Source organism: Hemitrygon akajei, chromosome 13 (assembly GCF_048418815.1).
Source record: "Hemitrygon akajei chromosome 13, sHemAka1.3, whole genome shotgun sequence".
NCBI classification, from domain to species: Eukaryota; Metazoa; Chordata; class Chondrichthyes; order Myliobatiformes; family Dasyatidae; genus Hemitrygon; species Hemitrygon akajei.
The window spans coordinates 67,211,222-67,228,688 of NC_133136.1; the positions used below are offsets into that span (position 1 = coordinate 67,211,222).

The window sequence follows — 17,467 nt, forward strand, 5'->3', positions numbered from 1 at the left end:
GAGATTTTATTACCATTAGTATGCACAATACTATGTAATTTAGCTACTGACTAGGGTCAATAGAAACAGATTAGAATTGGTGCATAAATAAACAGTTATAAAAAAGTTGTAGCTGAATATTTTTGCATGCATATCATTCTAAAGAAGCTATCATACTTAATTTAAATAAGCTATTTCTATTCCTGGTTTTAATTGGCTTCTCTTCATCTTTACCAATATTGACCTACCAGGTAAAGGTACTTTCTTATTCATGTGTGAGCTGAGAATGAAAATGTCAACAACCAGTGTGGCCATGACAGTGTCAATAGGGATTACTAATAATCACCTGGAGTGTGTACCCTTGTGACTAAATCATTGAACTTGGGGTTATTCACTATGCTTTAGGCACAGTCACAACGGTTTAGGCTGCTATTCCAGAGCATTACCACGAGGGTGCTTCCCTGTTAGAAATTACGTCTCACAGATCAACATTAAATGGGGACATATGAAGTTCCTATAGCACATCTAATCACCCCTACTGTAGTAGTTATTCAAATTTAACCCAGCTAAAATTGATTATCTGGTCACAAAAAAGAGTGCTAGAAAAACTCTGTTGATCATTTTGCTGTTTCGATAGGTTTGGATTTACTGACAGAGAAATGTCTACAATGTAATCCTGAAATTCTTTCTCGGTACTTTTTGTGCAAATTGGCTTCAGTGTTTGCTATCTTGCAACAATGACATCTTGAGCTGAAAATTCTACCAAGTATATTATTCCTCTCACCGCAACTTATCAGAAAGTTGTCAGAACAGAAAGAACATCTAGCAGAATATAGATTTATACTGATAACCAATCCTGCACATAAAATTGGCCTCACTTTCAAAATGAAGAACCAGCTGAATCTTCACTAATTCAGAATCAGGTTTATTATCACTGGCATGTGTTGTGAAATTTGTTAACTTAGTAGCAGCAGTTCAATGCAATGCATGATAATATAGAAAGAAAAATATAAAATAAATAAGCAAATAAATTATATATGGTATATATAGTATATATATAGTAAATAGATTAAAATAGTGCAGAAACAAATGTAATATATATATTAAAAGAGTAAGGTAGTGTTCATGGGTTCAATGTCCATTTAGGAATCAAATAGCAGAGGGGAAAGAGCTGTTACTGAATCTTTGAGTGTGTGCCTTCAGGCTTCTATACCTCCTTCCTGATGGTAACAATAAGAAGAGCACAAGCTCTGGGTGATGGGGGTCTTTAATAATGGATGTTGCCTTTCTGAGACACCGCTCCTTGAAGATGTCTCGGATACTACGGACACTAGAACCCAAGATGGAGCTGACTAATTTTATGACTTTCTTAGCTTCTTTCAGTCCTGTGCATTAGCTTCCCCCCATACCAAACAGTAATTCAGCCTGTCAGAATGCTCTCCGCAGTTTACCTATAGAAATTTTGGGGTGTTTTATGTGACAGACCAAATCTCTCCAAACTCCTAATTAAATGTAGCTACTGCCTTGCCTTTTTTATAGCTGCATTGATACGTTGGGACCAGGTTAGATCCTCAAAGATCTTGACATCCAGGATCTTGAATGTCTCCACTTCTGATCCCTCTATGAGGATTGGTTTGTGTTCCCTTGTCTTACCCTTCCTGAAGTCCACAATCAGCTCTTTTGTCGTATTGACATTGACTGCAAGATTCTTGCTGTGATACCACTCAACTACCTCAGTCTACTTCTTGAGGAGACTGAGGTCTTTTGAAGGCCTCTCCTTCACGTGTTCTGCCAGTCTGTTGTCACCAGTACAATCTTCTATGTAGGGCTGTGCTGGGGCAATGGCATCAATATGGGTGATGCCAACAAGCTCAATGAACTGACTAGAAAGACAGGCTCTTTTATAGGAGTCAAACGGGACACTCTGGAAGGTGTGGTCAAACAAAGGTTCCTATGGAAAATCCTGGTAATTCTCGACAATATTTCTCACCCTCTGCATGCCACCTTGACTGAACAGAGAGCACTTTTAGTAATAAACTTAAGACAACTGTGCTGCTCCAAATAGTGCTATATGAGGTAATTCTAACCTTTGGCCTTTAAACTCTGTAATAAGTCAAGCTTTAGCTGGGGAAGTGATGACCCCCTCCTGTTAGACTGTTTGAGGTAACTTATTCTTTATTCTTTCTTACTTCTCTTCTAATATTTGTATATCTGTGCACTTGTAATGCTACTGTGATGCTGTCATTCCTTTTGGGATCAATAAAGTGCCTATCTATCTATCTCGCATCTGAATGTCCTCTCCTCTCCATCTAAGATTCTAAACTGTGCTCATTTCCAGGTTTTTAAAGAGGCTGTTGCCAATGTGCATTTATTGCAGCATATTTCTTAAAAAGTAACATTTTACAGTTGTATACCATTTACCAGTTCTTAACTGGAAAAAGAAAATGCACATCATACATCCTGGGGTCAAAAAAGGAGCTATCTAAATTCAAATTCTTCGTTGAACTGGATATTTGTTTCCAAAAGGGGTACAAATCCAATAATATGGCCCTTAGGCTTCACTCAATTGCAGTCAACTTAGCTGACGATGACTTAACTTAATCAACTGAGGATGAAACCAGAAGGGACTTGCTTCACATCAACATTCCTCAGATGATTTTCATTCACACAAAAAATGCTTGAGGAACTCCGCAGACCAGGCAGCATCTAGGAAAAGAGTACAGTCAATGTTTTAGGCCAAAACCCTTGTCCAGCATTTTGTGTGTGTTGCTTGGATTTCCAGCATATGCAGATTTACTCTTGTTTTTGATTTCATTCACTATCCCTAAACTTCAACTGCTTGTCTCATTCTCTTCACAGCGGTCAGCGTCCAGACTGAGAAACACAACGAGAAGAAGGATGTCTTGCTGCTGGTAGAAAAGGGAAGGTAAAGAAAGATTTCATCCCAAGTGTCCAGAAACTTAGTAAGATGTTGTGTTACCTCTTCTTTGGCTATGTCAGCACAATGCCGAAAAATAATATTGATCATTAATGCTTTGAATTTTTAATGCCCATTATTTTAGAGAATTTTAAATTATGAATACTTATATATGGAATACTACAGCATGGTACAGTCCATACGGCCCACAATGTTGTGCTGATCTTTTAACCTACTGCAAGCTCAAGCTAATCTTCCTACATAGCCCTCCATTTTTCTATCATCCATGTGCCTTATTTAAAATTTTCTTAAATGCTCCTAATGTGTCTCCTTTGGCCTCTAGCTCTACCACCAACCCTGGCAAAGGCATTCCACATTCACCACACTGAATAATGCCTCTTATCTTCTTGTCAAGTCACCTCTCATCCTGCTTCTTTCCAAAGAGGAAAGCCTTAGCGTTCTTAACCTATGCATCATATATCTTTTACAAAGTCTGCTTAAGACTTCTGCATCATGTTCTGCTGATTCTTGGTTAACATCTACTTATTCAAACTCCAGTGTTAAGCAGATATTATTATTCCTTGGGTTCCAATGGTATCAGTGTGACATCTAACTAGAGCTGAAACAGCCCTGTGTGAGATTGTTGCTTTACAAATCAAGATACATTGATAGTTTATGCTTGCTGTTTCATTAAGTTGTTAATTATCCCATGACACATTTGCAGTTAGGTTGCAGTTAGGTGCTGTGGAGTTTTAGCTTCGGGAGAAATTGCATTCAGAATTGCTTTTTTTTTGCTTTATTTCATTTCCAGTTTGCCATCAAAAGTGAAATGTTAGAGCATATTTTTGCAGTTTTATTAATAAATGAAATTGAATTAGTAAATAAAATAAAGTTAATCCAAATGTCTGATTCACATTTAACTGAGCAAAAGCAACATGAGTGAATCTGCAGATGCTGGAAATAAATAAAAAAAACACAAAATGCTGGCAGAACTCAGCAGGCCAGACAGCATCTATGGGAGGAGGTAATAACGACGTTCCGGGCTGAAACCTTTCATCAGGAGGGTGAAGGGTTTCAGCCCGAAAACGTCGTTATTACCTCCTCCCATAGATGCTGTCTGGCCTGCTGAGTTCTGCCAGCATTTTGCACATTTAGCTGAATGTTACTTTACAAAAACTAAACACAACCTTTGTAATGATGCACAATTGTCAGCCCTGTAACAACCTTTCAAATAGTTTTATAATATATCTCTGCTCCTGAAATAAGACTTAATTTTAAGAGACTTGCTGAAGGCCTGTAAAGGGACACAGTTAGTGAAAATCCACCCAGTAATTAACATTTTTTTGGCAGAAAGGACAGTGTTAAACATGGGACCAGCTTTTAGAGGAAAAGCTTTCTGTTCCTGCGGCACTTTGGGTGTTTTATAGATGCTGTCTGATCTACTGAGTTCCACCAACACCTTCTGTGTTGCTCCAGATTCTAGCATCTGCAGAGCCTTGTGTGACTCTTACTTTGGACTGGATGTAATTTCTAAAGACTTTTGTGCTGGTTTGGACAATTATAGAAGAGTGGGGCTGTAAGGAACAATGTGCCTCGCAGAAACTTCTCCAGTCAGCAGCACAACCTGCACCAATAACCCGGACTCATCAGGGTAGGTCAGGCAGTAGATGTGGAAGGAGATCCACGTGTCCTGCTAAGTTTTTGCTGCATGTTCTTTTTCGTTCTGTTAGGTTGAGGCAAGTGTATTGCAAACAAATGTATTTTTTTTCCGTCTGTGATTTAATCATTGTGAGCATTACCTTCCACTGAAGCCCCAGGAGCAAACTTGTCCATCTAAATTAAGAAAATGATAACCTTGTCATCTTCTCTTTCATTTGCTACTTTTTTTGTAGATTTAACACTAAGACATCAAATTGTCCATAGCAAGAGAAATGAATTATTTCATCAAGGACTAAAAGTTTGTTCTAACCTTGCAGAACTCTGTATATCCATGGTCATACGAAGCTGGATTTCACTGCTTGGCATGATGCCATAAAGAAAGCAGCAGGTACAGATGGTAATGCACTACGAGACCAGCAGCTCAGCAAAAATGACATTCCCATCATCGTGGACAGCTGTATAGCATTTGTTACACAGTATGGTAAGCAAGCTTGTTCTACAGGGTGTCACTGCAAGTCACACAGATTTGCTTCCTTCATGCCAAAAGCAATTTTATCCATGTGTTTTATTGTTTTGAAATATTTTGTTTGACAAATATGGCAAACATATTTCATTTAGCTGTTCCTGCTGAGTTAGCTGTGAATGGTTGATTATAAGAATCCTCTTGGAAATGCAAATACTTATTCCACAATGCACTACACGGCACCCCCCCCGCCCCGCCCAAAGTCCTTCTCTGTTGGCTCCTCGCTATAGCACAACCATCTGAAATGTAATCTAAAACCATAGTTTATTTTTCTGTACTGTACAGCATCTTCTCAAGATTCTCTCTGCAGCGCTCCGGATAAATACCCCAATGGATGGTAGGGAGACCGGTATGATCCTCCCAGCTGTTCTCACAATCCTTTGTAGGGACTTCTGGCTCGACGCTGGATTGCTCCCATACCAGATGGAGATGCAACTTGTCAAGACGCTCTCAATGGTGCTCCTGTAAAACACAGTTAAGATAGGAGATGGGAGCCTTGCTTGTCTCAATCTTAAGAAGTGGAGGCATTGCTGTGCCTTCTTGTTCAGGGAGGTGATATTAAGGGAGCAGGTGCAGTCATCCATGTTGTGAACTCCCAGGAACTTGGTGTGCTTAACTCTCTCTGTGGAGGAGCCACGTATTCACAGAGGGAGATGGTTGGTCTTCACCTTCCTGAAGTCTACAATGATTTCCTTTGTCTTCTCCAAGTTCAGGCTTAGGCTGTTCTTCTCACACCAATCCACCAGCTGCTCCACTTCCTCTCTATACTCCGTCTCAGCGTCGTCTAGGTAAAGCCAATCACTGTTGTGTCATCTGCAAACTTGATGACAGTGGTTTGAGCTGGATCCTGCGAGAGTCAAGTGTCAGCAGTGTGAACAGCAGCGGGCTGATGCCAGTGCTCAGTGTAATGGGACGAGTGACATTGCGGCCCACATGGATTGACCGTGGCCTTACTGTTGAGGAGCCCAGTATCTAATTACAGTGGGAGGTGTTGACACCCAGCAAAGGACAGTTTCCCTACCAGTTTCTGGGGTATGTGGTAGTTCAGTGCCGAATTGGAAGTTTATAAACAGCAGTCTGACATATGAGACCATTTTCCAGGTGGGATAGGACAGAGTGGAAGGCAGAGGTTATTGCATCATCAGTGGATCGATTTGATAGATGCTGCCTGGGTTGTTGAGTTCCTCTAGTATTTTTGTGCCTGTTGCTTGGAAATGGTACAGTGTAGCTGGGAGAATAGCTTTAATGTGCTCTACGACTGGCCGCTCAAAGCATTTCTTAATAGTTTATGTTAATACCACTGGACAGTAGTCATTTAGGCAGGTTACTGTTGCCTCCCTTGGCATTGGAATGATGGTTGCCCCCCTTGAAAACCGAGGGAACAGTGGATTGTTCCAGAGAGATGTTGAATATATCCGTCAACTGGGCTGTGCAGTCTTTCAGAACCTGACCTGGTATATTATCAGGCCCTACAGCTTTGCGTGGATTGATTCTGGCCAGGATCTTCCTCACCGCAACTTCAGCCAGACGGAGCATCTGTTTCCCTGTGGGGAGGGGTGCCTTCCTTGCCAGCATTTTGTTCTGCTCATCAAATCGGGTGTAGAAGACATTCACCCTCTCAGGGAATGCTGTCTATAATCCTCTGAATTCCCTACCACATGCACCTTGTGTCTCTGGTAGTGTAGAATCTCTAAGAATGCTCCCATTTTGCCTTCCTGATGGAGTGTGAAAGCACAGTTCTTGCTTCCCTGAGAGCTGTGGCATCCCCCAGTCTAAAGGCAGCATCACAATCCCTCAACCTGGCACGGACCTCTGCAGGAAGCCATGACTTCTGATTTGCCCTCACCCGGATGTGTTTCATGATGGTAACATCTTCAGTGCACTTCTCTATGTAGCTGGTCACGGAATCCACATATTCCTCAATGCTAACATGGCTGCCGTAGGTAACGTTCTCCAGTTCGTGTTATCAAAGCAGTCCTGCAGTGCAGAGATTGCACCCTTAGGCCAGGTTTCCCACCCTCAGAACTGGTTTGACCTGTTTGATCACTGCTTTGTATGCTGCAATTGACATCACAGATGTAACGTGCTGTAAGGTTTCACTGCTAATGTAATGGCCTCTCCGTCATGTTTCACTGCTAAGGTAATAGTTTCTCTGTAACAGCAATGTTTGGGTTGTGACTAGAGATAACGGGGGCTTTGAAACATGTGCTATCCAATGAGAGGGATGCTGGTCTTTCTTGTGGGTCTGGGAGCAGGGACCTCGGGGTCTTTTGTCAGCAAGAGCTGAAGAGAGAAGACGTGAGTGGAGAGAGTTGGTAGACTGCCAGACGGAGTGGACTAGGAACGAGGGTCCGAAGGTCAGCAGCGCTCAGAGGAGGTTGATGGGGAATGACTGGCTGAATTTGTGAGCTCCAACATGCACATTTGACTGTTTAATTAAAATGGGCCCTTTTTCTTTTTCACTTTCTTTACTAACCCTATAGTCAGATGAAAATTTATAAAGTTCAGTGGTTTAATTGCATATGGTGTACTGTCTGATATTTTGTGGGTCGGGTTTGTAACCGGGCAACACATCACACAGCATCCCCCCAACTGAGATTTCTCAATTTGGCTGGCTGTCTTCCCCTGGACAAACGTGCTGGCCGAACCTGGGCATTACACAGATAAGTGATCTGAGTGTCTAATGTGGGGCCAAGGGACTGTTTTATGGGCACCTAGCATGTCAGTATAAACCAGGTCTAATCACCTGATAGCAAAATCAACATGCTAGTGGAATATAGACAAGACTGTGTTTAGATTTGCATGGTTAAAATCTCCTGTGATAATGAAGATACCATCGTCGTGTTTGGCTTAAATGTCACTGACGGTGCAGTAGAGCTAATGTAGTACCTCACTGGCATTAGCAGAGGGGGATATATACAGCTACCAACACAATTGTAGTGAAATCTCTCGGTACGTAAAACGTTCAGCGGTTCACAAAATGAAATTCAATCATCGGCAAACAATGGGACTCCACTGCTAGAGCATCCAAACAGCAGGTCTTATTTCTGTAAATGCAAATACTACCACCGCGGGTCCTGTATGAGATCACTGGATTCCCGTCAGCCCGAAATGCGCTGAAACCCTCCAGCTGGATTGCCGTGTCTGGGATGGATTGATGAAGCCGTAAATGCAGGAGATTCTACAGATGCTGAACTTCCAGAGTAACACACACACAGAGTGCTGGAGGAACTCAGTAGATCAGGCAGCACCTGTGGAAAGCTGTAAAGAGCCGTCGTTTCAGGCCGAGACCCTTCATTCGGACTTGCCTCATTCCCCGAGAGGAAGTCCAGCACTGCGTCCTCCTGTGTAGGGCCCTCTATATATCGACTCAGGGAAGTTCCCTGAGCACATTTCGGAAATTCCACGGCATCCAGGCCCTTAACGCTCTGGTGGCCCAGTTGGTGCTTGTGATTATCAAATCTAATAAAACCGTGTATTCTTACAACTCTGAGCAATTACTTTGCACACCTCCTCCTAGAGCCTGGTGGTGGGGATCTATAATCCAGCCCATTAGAGTGTCCACATTCTACCCATATGACCTCACAGGATGATTCCTAATGAATGTCATCTCTAAGTACTGCTATTATCAAAATATTCTTCATACATTCCCACCAACTCTCCCGAATTCCACTTTTACCTTATGTATTAGGGATAATTTCCAGTGGTCAGTTAACTTGCCAACGTGGAAATGATTGGAATGTAGAGAAAACCAGAACACCCAGAGGGAAGCCACACCATGATGGGGTGACTGTGCAAACAACACAGTGGCAGCATTCGGTGGTTAGGATTACATCTTGGTCACTGGAACTTTGAGGCAGCAACTTCTCCAGCTGCATCACTGAATTTTTCACTTTCAGCCTCTCTCCTCCTGTTAGTCTAAAATGATGGCTGTGGGAGAAGTAGGGCAATTATCATCTTGCTGTTTTGGATGAAGCCCTCCATCAGAACAATTTGCAATCAAGCTGGTCTACACACCAGGTTTATTTCCTTTTGTGCTCCTTCAGGCAAATTTCTCTGAACGGATAATTTTCCATCTCCTCATCCTCTCACACTTCCCCTGTGATGACCTTTATTACTGTCTTGATGCATCAATAACAATCTAAAATAAAAGCAGAAAATACTGGAGGTAGTCATCATGTCAGCTGGCAACTTCTGTTATTACTTCCATATCCAGCATCTTCCAACATTTACTTTAGCCTCCTAATTAATGACCGTATGGGTTCCACTGTAATATTTTCAAGGTTATTCTATTTCCTTGATGCTTGCATGTTTCCCCTGTTCCCTTCTGTAGCTTTAAGACCTGCGCTCACTGCATCGTCTTCTCAATCTGATGAAGGCTCCACACCCGCAGTTCTGCCTTGTCTTTTCTGTCCGTGGGCGCTTCTTGAACTGCTGCTACCGTATTTTCTGTTTCAGTTTGACAGATGAGTGCTGAGATGAAGAAAAACAAAGGCAAATGCTTGTATCAAGTGCACTCTGCTCATGCAATGAATATACAAGTGACAGAGTAGAGTTTAAAGTAGTAGGGGCACGCTCCAGTGCACCATCGTGACATTTCCATTTCCCACAGAGTCTGTTTGTGCACCCTTCCTGAGTGTGATTGACAAATTAGAGCTGAATTATAGGCAACATTTTCTGTGCTGTGGATACAGCCTCTGAGAATTGCTTCAAGAATGCCCAGACTCAGTGCAATTGGGATGCTTAACTCTGAGAGTAGCAGCAAGTTTTAAACTTGGGCATTATTTATGTTGCGGAAGTGATTCAGCTTCTACTGAAAATAGTGTTCAAATTTAACATTGAGTCAAATACAATAGAGTGGCTCCTGGCCAGCCTGTACATTTAATAAGAGAAAAACAGGATCCTTCTTTTACCACTGAAAGCCTTTAGTTACCAGTTCTTAGAGGGTCACACAACAATGTAGGCTCTTGGACAAACTGAGTCTGCAGTGACCATCAAACGCCCATAAACACAAGAAGTTCTGCAGATGCTGGAAATCCAAAGCAATACACAAAAACCTGCTGGAGAAATTCAGCAGGTCAGGCAGCATCCATGGAAATGAACGAACAGTCAATGTTTTGGGCTGGGACCATTTCTTCAGGACTGGACAGGAAGGGGGAGGTCACCAGAATGAAAAGGTGAAGGGAAAGGAAGAAGGATAGCTCAGAAGTGATAGGTGGGTGGGAAAGCGAAAGGGCTGGAATGAAAGAATCTGATAGGAGAGGAGAGAGGACCATAAGAGAGGAGGGGCACCGGGAGAGGTGATAGGCATGTAGAGAAGAGGTAAGAGGTCAAAATGGGCAATAAAAGAAGAGGAGAAGGGAAGGGAATTTTTTCTTTACCGGAAGTAGAAATCAATCAGGTTGGAGGCTACCTGGATGGTTATATAAGGTGTTCCTCCTCCACCCTGAAGATGGCCTCATCATGGCATAAGAGGAGGCCATGGACCGACATATCGGAACAGAAATCGGATCATAGTCCCCATTCCTGTTCCAATATGTCCCCATATTCCCATCAAAATTCTGCAGTTTATATCATTCACCCAAGTGCAAGGAACAATTTACTCATCACTTCTCATCACTTTGGCACTTCATCTGATACCCAACAACTTGCAACACCACGTCAGTGCTACACTGGAGCAGCCTGGATTGTTGTGCTAAGACTTTAGAATCTGGAACATCCTGCTTTGGAGGGAGGAGTACCTTGGCATTGGATGTTGGAGGATAGGAAACCATGTCAGATAATCCTTGCTGCAGTAGAAATATACAGTCTACAGTACTGTAACAGTTGGATACTGAGTTAATTGCCAAGGCTGCTTTCTTGTGGATGGTGTTAAGTTGCTGTAGGAAAACTGTTAACAGAACAAAATCTGTAAAATGGGTCAGAATTCGAACCCAAGAACATTCTGTTCTGTGAGCTCAATGACTCATTGCCTTAACAATTTAATATAATTGAATAGCCCATGTGTAAAATGTGTGCTATAAAAGGAAGCACAATTAAATGTCTCCATTTATTTGTAAAAGATTTAAAAAGGAGAGAAAATTAGCATGGAAACATATCTAGTATTAAGCAAACATGAGGGAATCTGCAGATGCTGGAAATTTAAGCAACACACATAAAATGCTGGTGGAACACAGCAGGCCAGGCAGCATCTATAGGGAGAAGCACTGTCGACGTTTCTGGCCGAGACCCTTCGTCAGGACTAACTGAAAGGAAAGATAGTAAGAGATTTGAAAGTAGGAGGGGGAGGGGAAAATGAGAAATGATAGGAGAAGACAGGAGGGGGTGGGGTGAAGCTGAGAGCCGGAAAGGTGATTGGCAAAAGGGATACAGAGCTGGAGAAGGGAAAGGATCATGGGACAGGAGGCCAAGGGAGAAAGAAGGGGGAGGGGAGCACTTCTGATAATGCCCCTCCTCCCCTTCTTACCCCATCCCTGATATATTTAGTTATTTCCCCCCTCCTTTTTTCTCTCTCTGCCCATCACTCTGCTTGTTCTCCATCTCCCTCTGGTGCTCCCCTCCCCCTTTCTCTCTCTCTGGGCCTCCCATCCCATGATCCTTTCCTTTCTCCAGCTTTGTATCCATTTTGCCAATCATGTTTCCGGCTCTCAGCTTCACCCAACCCCCTCCGGTCTTCTCCTATCATTTCACATTTTCCCCTCCCCTCCTACTTTCAAATCTCTTACTATCTTTCCTTTCAGTTTGTCCTGACGAAGCGTCTCGGCCCGAAACGTCGACAGTGCTTCTCCCTATAGATGCTGCCTGGCCTGCCGCATTCCACCAGCATTTTGTGTGTGTCCAGTATTAAATTCAGTTTGGGAGCTGACACTCCAGCACCCTGTTTCCCTGAAGAGTAGATTACTGTAGTCTTTATCAAGTAAACTGCTCAGCAGTCCGTTATGAAGACAAAGAAAAATCCCACTGAAGGATTTCAGCCCGCAATGTTGACTATCCTTTTTTTCATAAATGCTGCCCGGCCTGCTGAGTGCTTCCAGCATTTTGTGTGTGTCGCTTGGATTTCCAGCATCTGCAGATTTTCTATTGTTTGAAAAGTCAAATGACCAGGTTGTGACCAACATGATTCTTTTCACCTCTAGTATTGATCCATTCTATGCCACAACTAAACTTTGTGTGTTTTATGTGTGAATAGAACTAGAAGATGCAGGTTTTTATTGAAGCATGATAGGGTGGTTATCGAATGCTTGGGATTGGATAGTGCACAAACCAGATGACAATATTCTGATGCGTCATTTTAGGGAGTGCATAGATTTGCAGTTTATTAGAATAAACTCAACATTTCAATAATGTCAGACGGTAGCTTACCTTATTTTCTTCTCAAGGAGGCCCAGTGTTGTAAGCATCTAGCACCTGCTTAAGGCAGATCAAGCTTGGTCTGTGAGACCTCTTGCCATGTCCGCTGAAAACCATCAACCTTCCACCATCCTTACTATAAATACAAGACCAAGAATGCATAGAATCAGAATCAGGTTTATTATCACCGGCATGTGTCGTGAAATTTATTAACTTAGCAGCAGCAGTTCAATGCGATACATAATATAAAAGAGAGAAAAATAAATAAATAGAATGAAATAAAAATAATAATAAATAAATCAATCAATTACAGTATACATATATTGAATAGGTTAAAAAAAGGTGCAAAAAACCTAAATACTGTGTATTTTAAAAAGTGAGGTAGTGTCCAAGGGTTCAATGTCCATTTAAGAATCAGATGGCAGAGGGGAAGAAGCTGTTTCTGAATCACTGAGTTTGTGCCTTCAAGCTTCTGTATCTCCTACCTGATGGTAACAGTGAGAAAAGGGCATGCCCTGGGTGCTAGAAGTCCTTAATATTGGACGCTGCCTTTTTGAGACAACACTCCCTAAAGATGTCCTAAAAACTTCGTAGGCTAGTACCCAAGATGGAGCTGACTAGATTTACAACCCTCTGCAGCTCCTTTCAGTCCTGCGTAGTAGCCCCTCCATACCAGACAGTGATGCAGCCTGTCAGAATGTTCTCCACTGTACATCTGAAGAGGTTTTTGAGTGTTTTTGTTGACATGCCAAATCTCTTCAAACTCCTAATGAAGTATAGCCACCGTCTTGCCTTCTTTATAACCACATCGATATGTTAAGACCAGGTTAGATCCTCAGAGATTTTGACCCCCAGGAATTGGAAACTGCTCACTCTCTCCACTTCTGATCCCTCTATGAGAATTGGTATGTGTTCCTTCATCTTACCCTTCCTGCAGTCCACAATTAGCTCTTTCGTCTTACTGACGTTGAGTGCAAGGTTGTTGTTGCAACACCACTCCACTAGTTGGCATATTTCACTCCTGTATGCCCTCCCCCCCGTCACCACCTGAGATTCTACCAACAATGGTTGTATTGTCAGCAAATTTATAGATGGTATTTGAGCTATGCCTAGCAATACAGTCATGTGTGTACAGAGAGTAGAGCAGTGAGCTAAGCTCACACCCCTGAGGTGCACCAGTGTTGATTGTCAGCGAGGAGGCTATGTTATCATCAATCTGCACAGATTCCAGTCTTCCGGTTAGGAAGTCGGGGATCCAATTGCAGAGGGAGGTACAGAGGATTCGTAGGATTCCTATGAATGTGATGAAAATAAAAAGAAAAACAGACATTAGCTCCTCTTTATATAACTCATGATGTAACAGTGTACCCACTGAATAGTATGAGAATGAAGCTGATACTGGCACATAATTAGTACTGACACCTAAAAGTACAAGGGTTTTAAAGGAGAGTTGTAGAATGATGAAAGTGCAGTAGAAAAATTTGGGGAAGGAATTCCAGTGCTTAGACCTTTTTGCTTCTGAATACACAGCACCAGTGACAGAATGGCTAAGTTCAGGGATGAGTGGTCAACCAAAGTTGGAGGGGCTTTAGTATTTCTAAGGTTTAAAAATATTGAGGCGATTACGGAGGAGTGAGATCAAACAGCAGTTTGAAAAGAGTGATGACATCTGTAAAATCCAAGGCAGAATCAGTGCAGCTGCAGAGGGGCTGATGGGTAGGCTGGTCCTGATTTGAGTTCAGATACAGGCATTAGATTTCAAGTTACTTTAGAATTGAAGGCCAGCTTGCCAGATATGCACTGAAATGATCAGATCTAGAGACAACAAGGATGCAACGGTAAGGCTGTATAATGTGTAGCCACTGATCTGCCCGAGAGTAATTCAGGCAACAGCATTGCAGTGTGAGCGTGTGAGTGGTGCCTGCAAATACTGCTGGGCACTGACTTGCGTTATGCACATGAAGAATAGAATCCCACATAGTCAAGGTACGTCCATGGGTTGAATTGTGCTCGTCTCTGCAACACGCAAAGACAATGAACACTTTGCCACAGGGAAGTTCCCCAATCCTTACAAAGCTGCACGTTTGTTCTGTTTCTGTACTCAATAAAATTATTTTTAGTTTGGCCTTGTGGAACAGCGAGCGTGCAAGATCTTGTTCAACCAACATGGTATAAGTAATTGGAGTTAATTGCAGATCTCTCCAGCTGAAACTCATAGGGAATTCCATATTTAGAAGTTGATGGTCACACTGATTATAAAAGCCACTAAGAAAGTGCTTCTTGCATGACCATGAGTTTTGTAGTATGACATAGTGTATCTCAAAGGGTTGCCTTCCTATTTCCTGTAATCCTTACTGCAAGTATACGCGTACTTCAAATGCTGTTTTGGAGACAAAATAGCAGCCATAATGCACAAAGAATGGATTTGATACAATTGCATTTTATTACCCTCAAACTCTGAGGACCTACATACTACACAAATTTATTTCTCCTGTGAAGTTGTTGAGACTTGTAATGTTTACACTGTCAGTGACGATAAGAAGGAATCACTTGTTTCGGTGAACAAAAATGTTGTTTTCTAATAGATAGAATGCCTTTCATTTAGCCATTTCATTGCTGGTGACCACTTTGTATTGTTCATTCAGAAGGTGCAGTAACTTCTATTGCTTGATATTGCTTGTGGTAGTTGGCATTTTTATGTCAGCAGTAAAAATGTATGTGTATCTTATGGAAAGTTGGGAGCTGATGCAATTCTGCTGGAACTTCCACTGAACCTAGACAGGAATTGTGAAGCAATTCATTTTAATGATAAGGAATGGCTGCAAGGAATGATGTAAGTATCAGGTAATATTCATTTTCTACCACATTTGCTTTAGTTAATTCTGGTGTTTCTTTTTTACTATTTGTTTAATTCAACTTATTGTTTTTGAGTTCTTTTGGACTGTTCAAAGGTTTTGATAATCTTGACTGCTGCCAAAGCCTGGCTTGTGTCCTGGCTTGGCCAAAGCATTCACAAGTGAATCTTATTGTCTTCTTCACCATCTCCATCTCTCTGCATAAGGTCCCACCCAACAAAATGTAGTGTTAGGGCCCTCAGGGCCTCACAGTAATGCAAATCTGGCATTTTGAATAAGGACAGCATTGACAACGTTGAGGTATCTGAGTAGTCAAGGCATCAAAGGTTATGGTGAGAAGGTGGGGGAATGGGACTAAAGGAGAGATTGGATCAGCTCATGATGAAATGGTGGAGTAGACTCGATGGACCGAATGGCCGACTTCTGCTCCTTTGTCTTATTGTCTTATGGACAGCTGGTCCAGAAAACTTATCTTTATAGTTGGTAGGCAACTCAATGCTGGCAGAATATTCTAGCTCATTACTTTTCAGTTTATTAATGGCCCTGTGATGCGAACCTGTATCAGCACAAATAAATACATTTTTTTCTTTTATTTTGTGGAATGAAGCCTTTTCTTTCCAGCTAAGTAATTGATGCACTTTGTGTTCAATATTTAATTTCAATCATCAGGTCTTGGCTCGGAAGGAATTTACCAAAAGAATGGCACTCCATCACGAGTTAACCAGCTGTTGGATCAATTCAGAAAAGATGCCAGAAATGTGAAGTTGAGATTTGGGGAACATCAACTGGGTGACGTAGCGGATGTGATGAAGAGATTCCTGTTCGAAATAGATGATGCTCTCCTCACCAAGGAATTATATCCATATTGGTTGTCAGCATTAGGTAATATAAATGTTTCTATAGACTCTGAGTTTTATTTAGTTTTCAAGGTATAATCAAATTAAATGTGTCATTTTCCATCTACTTGTCAAAAAGGCCTTAAGAAGGTTTGTTTATCTTTCAAGCACAGAGAAATGAGCTGCCGGAAGTATTCAGTGGGTCAGGCAGCATCTGAGGAGGGAATTGCAGCTGAAGGGGGGTGGGGCCTCATCCTGAAATGTCACTTGAGCATATCCTTCTATAGAATCTGCCTGACCTGCTGACTTCCTCTAGCAGTTCTGATTTTTCACTTCAGATTTTAGCATCCACTATCACTTGTGTTTTAGGTTATATATTCTACCATAAACACAAGAGATATTTTTTAAAATGCTGTAGGGTCTCAGTGCAAAACATTGGCTCTCTATTCCTCTCATAAATACTGCCTGACCTGCTGAGTTCCTCCAGTATTTTGTATGTGTACTCTATATATTGCACCAGAACAATGGTGGACCAGATCTGTACATTTCCATACTAATGTTATTATTCAGTAATTTTCATTTGCTGCATCGTCATTGGTCATCTCCTTGAAGGCATTCAAACTTTCTGCAACTTTAACAGATGTATTTGACTCCAATGTGTTTCAGTAAAATTCTCCTTCCATGCGAATCTCTCAACTCACTTGCCATTCACTGTCAGCCTTCAGGCATGTGTTTTGATCATGCCAACACACACTGGTAACCAACCCAAAATATTGAACTGTTTGTGCAAGATTGTCAGCTGAGGAGTATCAGGACCAGGCAGAGAAAATACCTACTGCACCCTGCATCACCTCCAGCATTCAGTGGCCCACCAGAAACATTTTGTGTTCTATATTATCAAAGCTTAAAGTCAAACTCTTGGCTATCTGATATACTGTTACTATTTGACTGATACATCACATCATAAAAATCTTTTAATTCACTTACTAATTTAACTACATCCATGTAAACCCTTTCTCAGGTATTTAGATGATGCCCTATTTGTGTTTTGTCATGGTGCTAAACTCTATATATATCCGAGGAGAGGTTAAGTAGTCATTATCAGGAAAATGGCAAATAAAATTGATGTTTGCAGAGGAGGATCTTAAAACAAAAACATAGTTGTTTGTTGAACATTATGAAAGAATGTATTCTGGAGGAAACTGTAGATTTGGAAGTGAGCCAATATTTAAAACAAAAAAAAATAGATTGTAACTGCCAGAAAGCTGGCTGCAACCCATTGTTTCCCTTGTTTAACTTTAATGTGTGGCAAACTCTTCCCTTGAAGTACATTGCCTAGTCAAATGGT

At 41.7% G+C, this 17,467-nt stretch overlaps 1 protein-coding gene across 5 annotated transcripts in view; it reads left to right on the top strand.

Moving 5' to 3' along the window:
- Window positions 1–17,467, top strand: part of arap2 (ArfGAP with RhoGAP domain, ankyrin repeat and PH domain 2) — a 420,641-nt gene that overhangs the window by 296,564 nt on the left and 106,610 nt on the right. For all 5 annotated transcript variants that reach the window (XM_073064859.1, XM_073064858.1, XM_073064860.1 and 2 more), the window contains 3 exons: window positions 2,839–2,905; window positions 4,873–5,036; window positions 15,953–16,165. In XM_073064859.1, coding sequence (XP_072920960.1) covers window positions 2,839–2,905; window positions 4,873–5,036; window positions 15,953–16,165 — 444 coding nt within the window. The remainder of the gene's footprint in view (window positions 1–2,838; window positions 2,906–4,872; window positions 5,037–15,952; window positions 16,166–17,467) is intronic.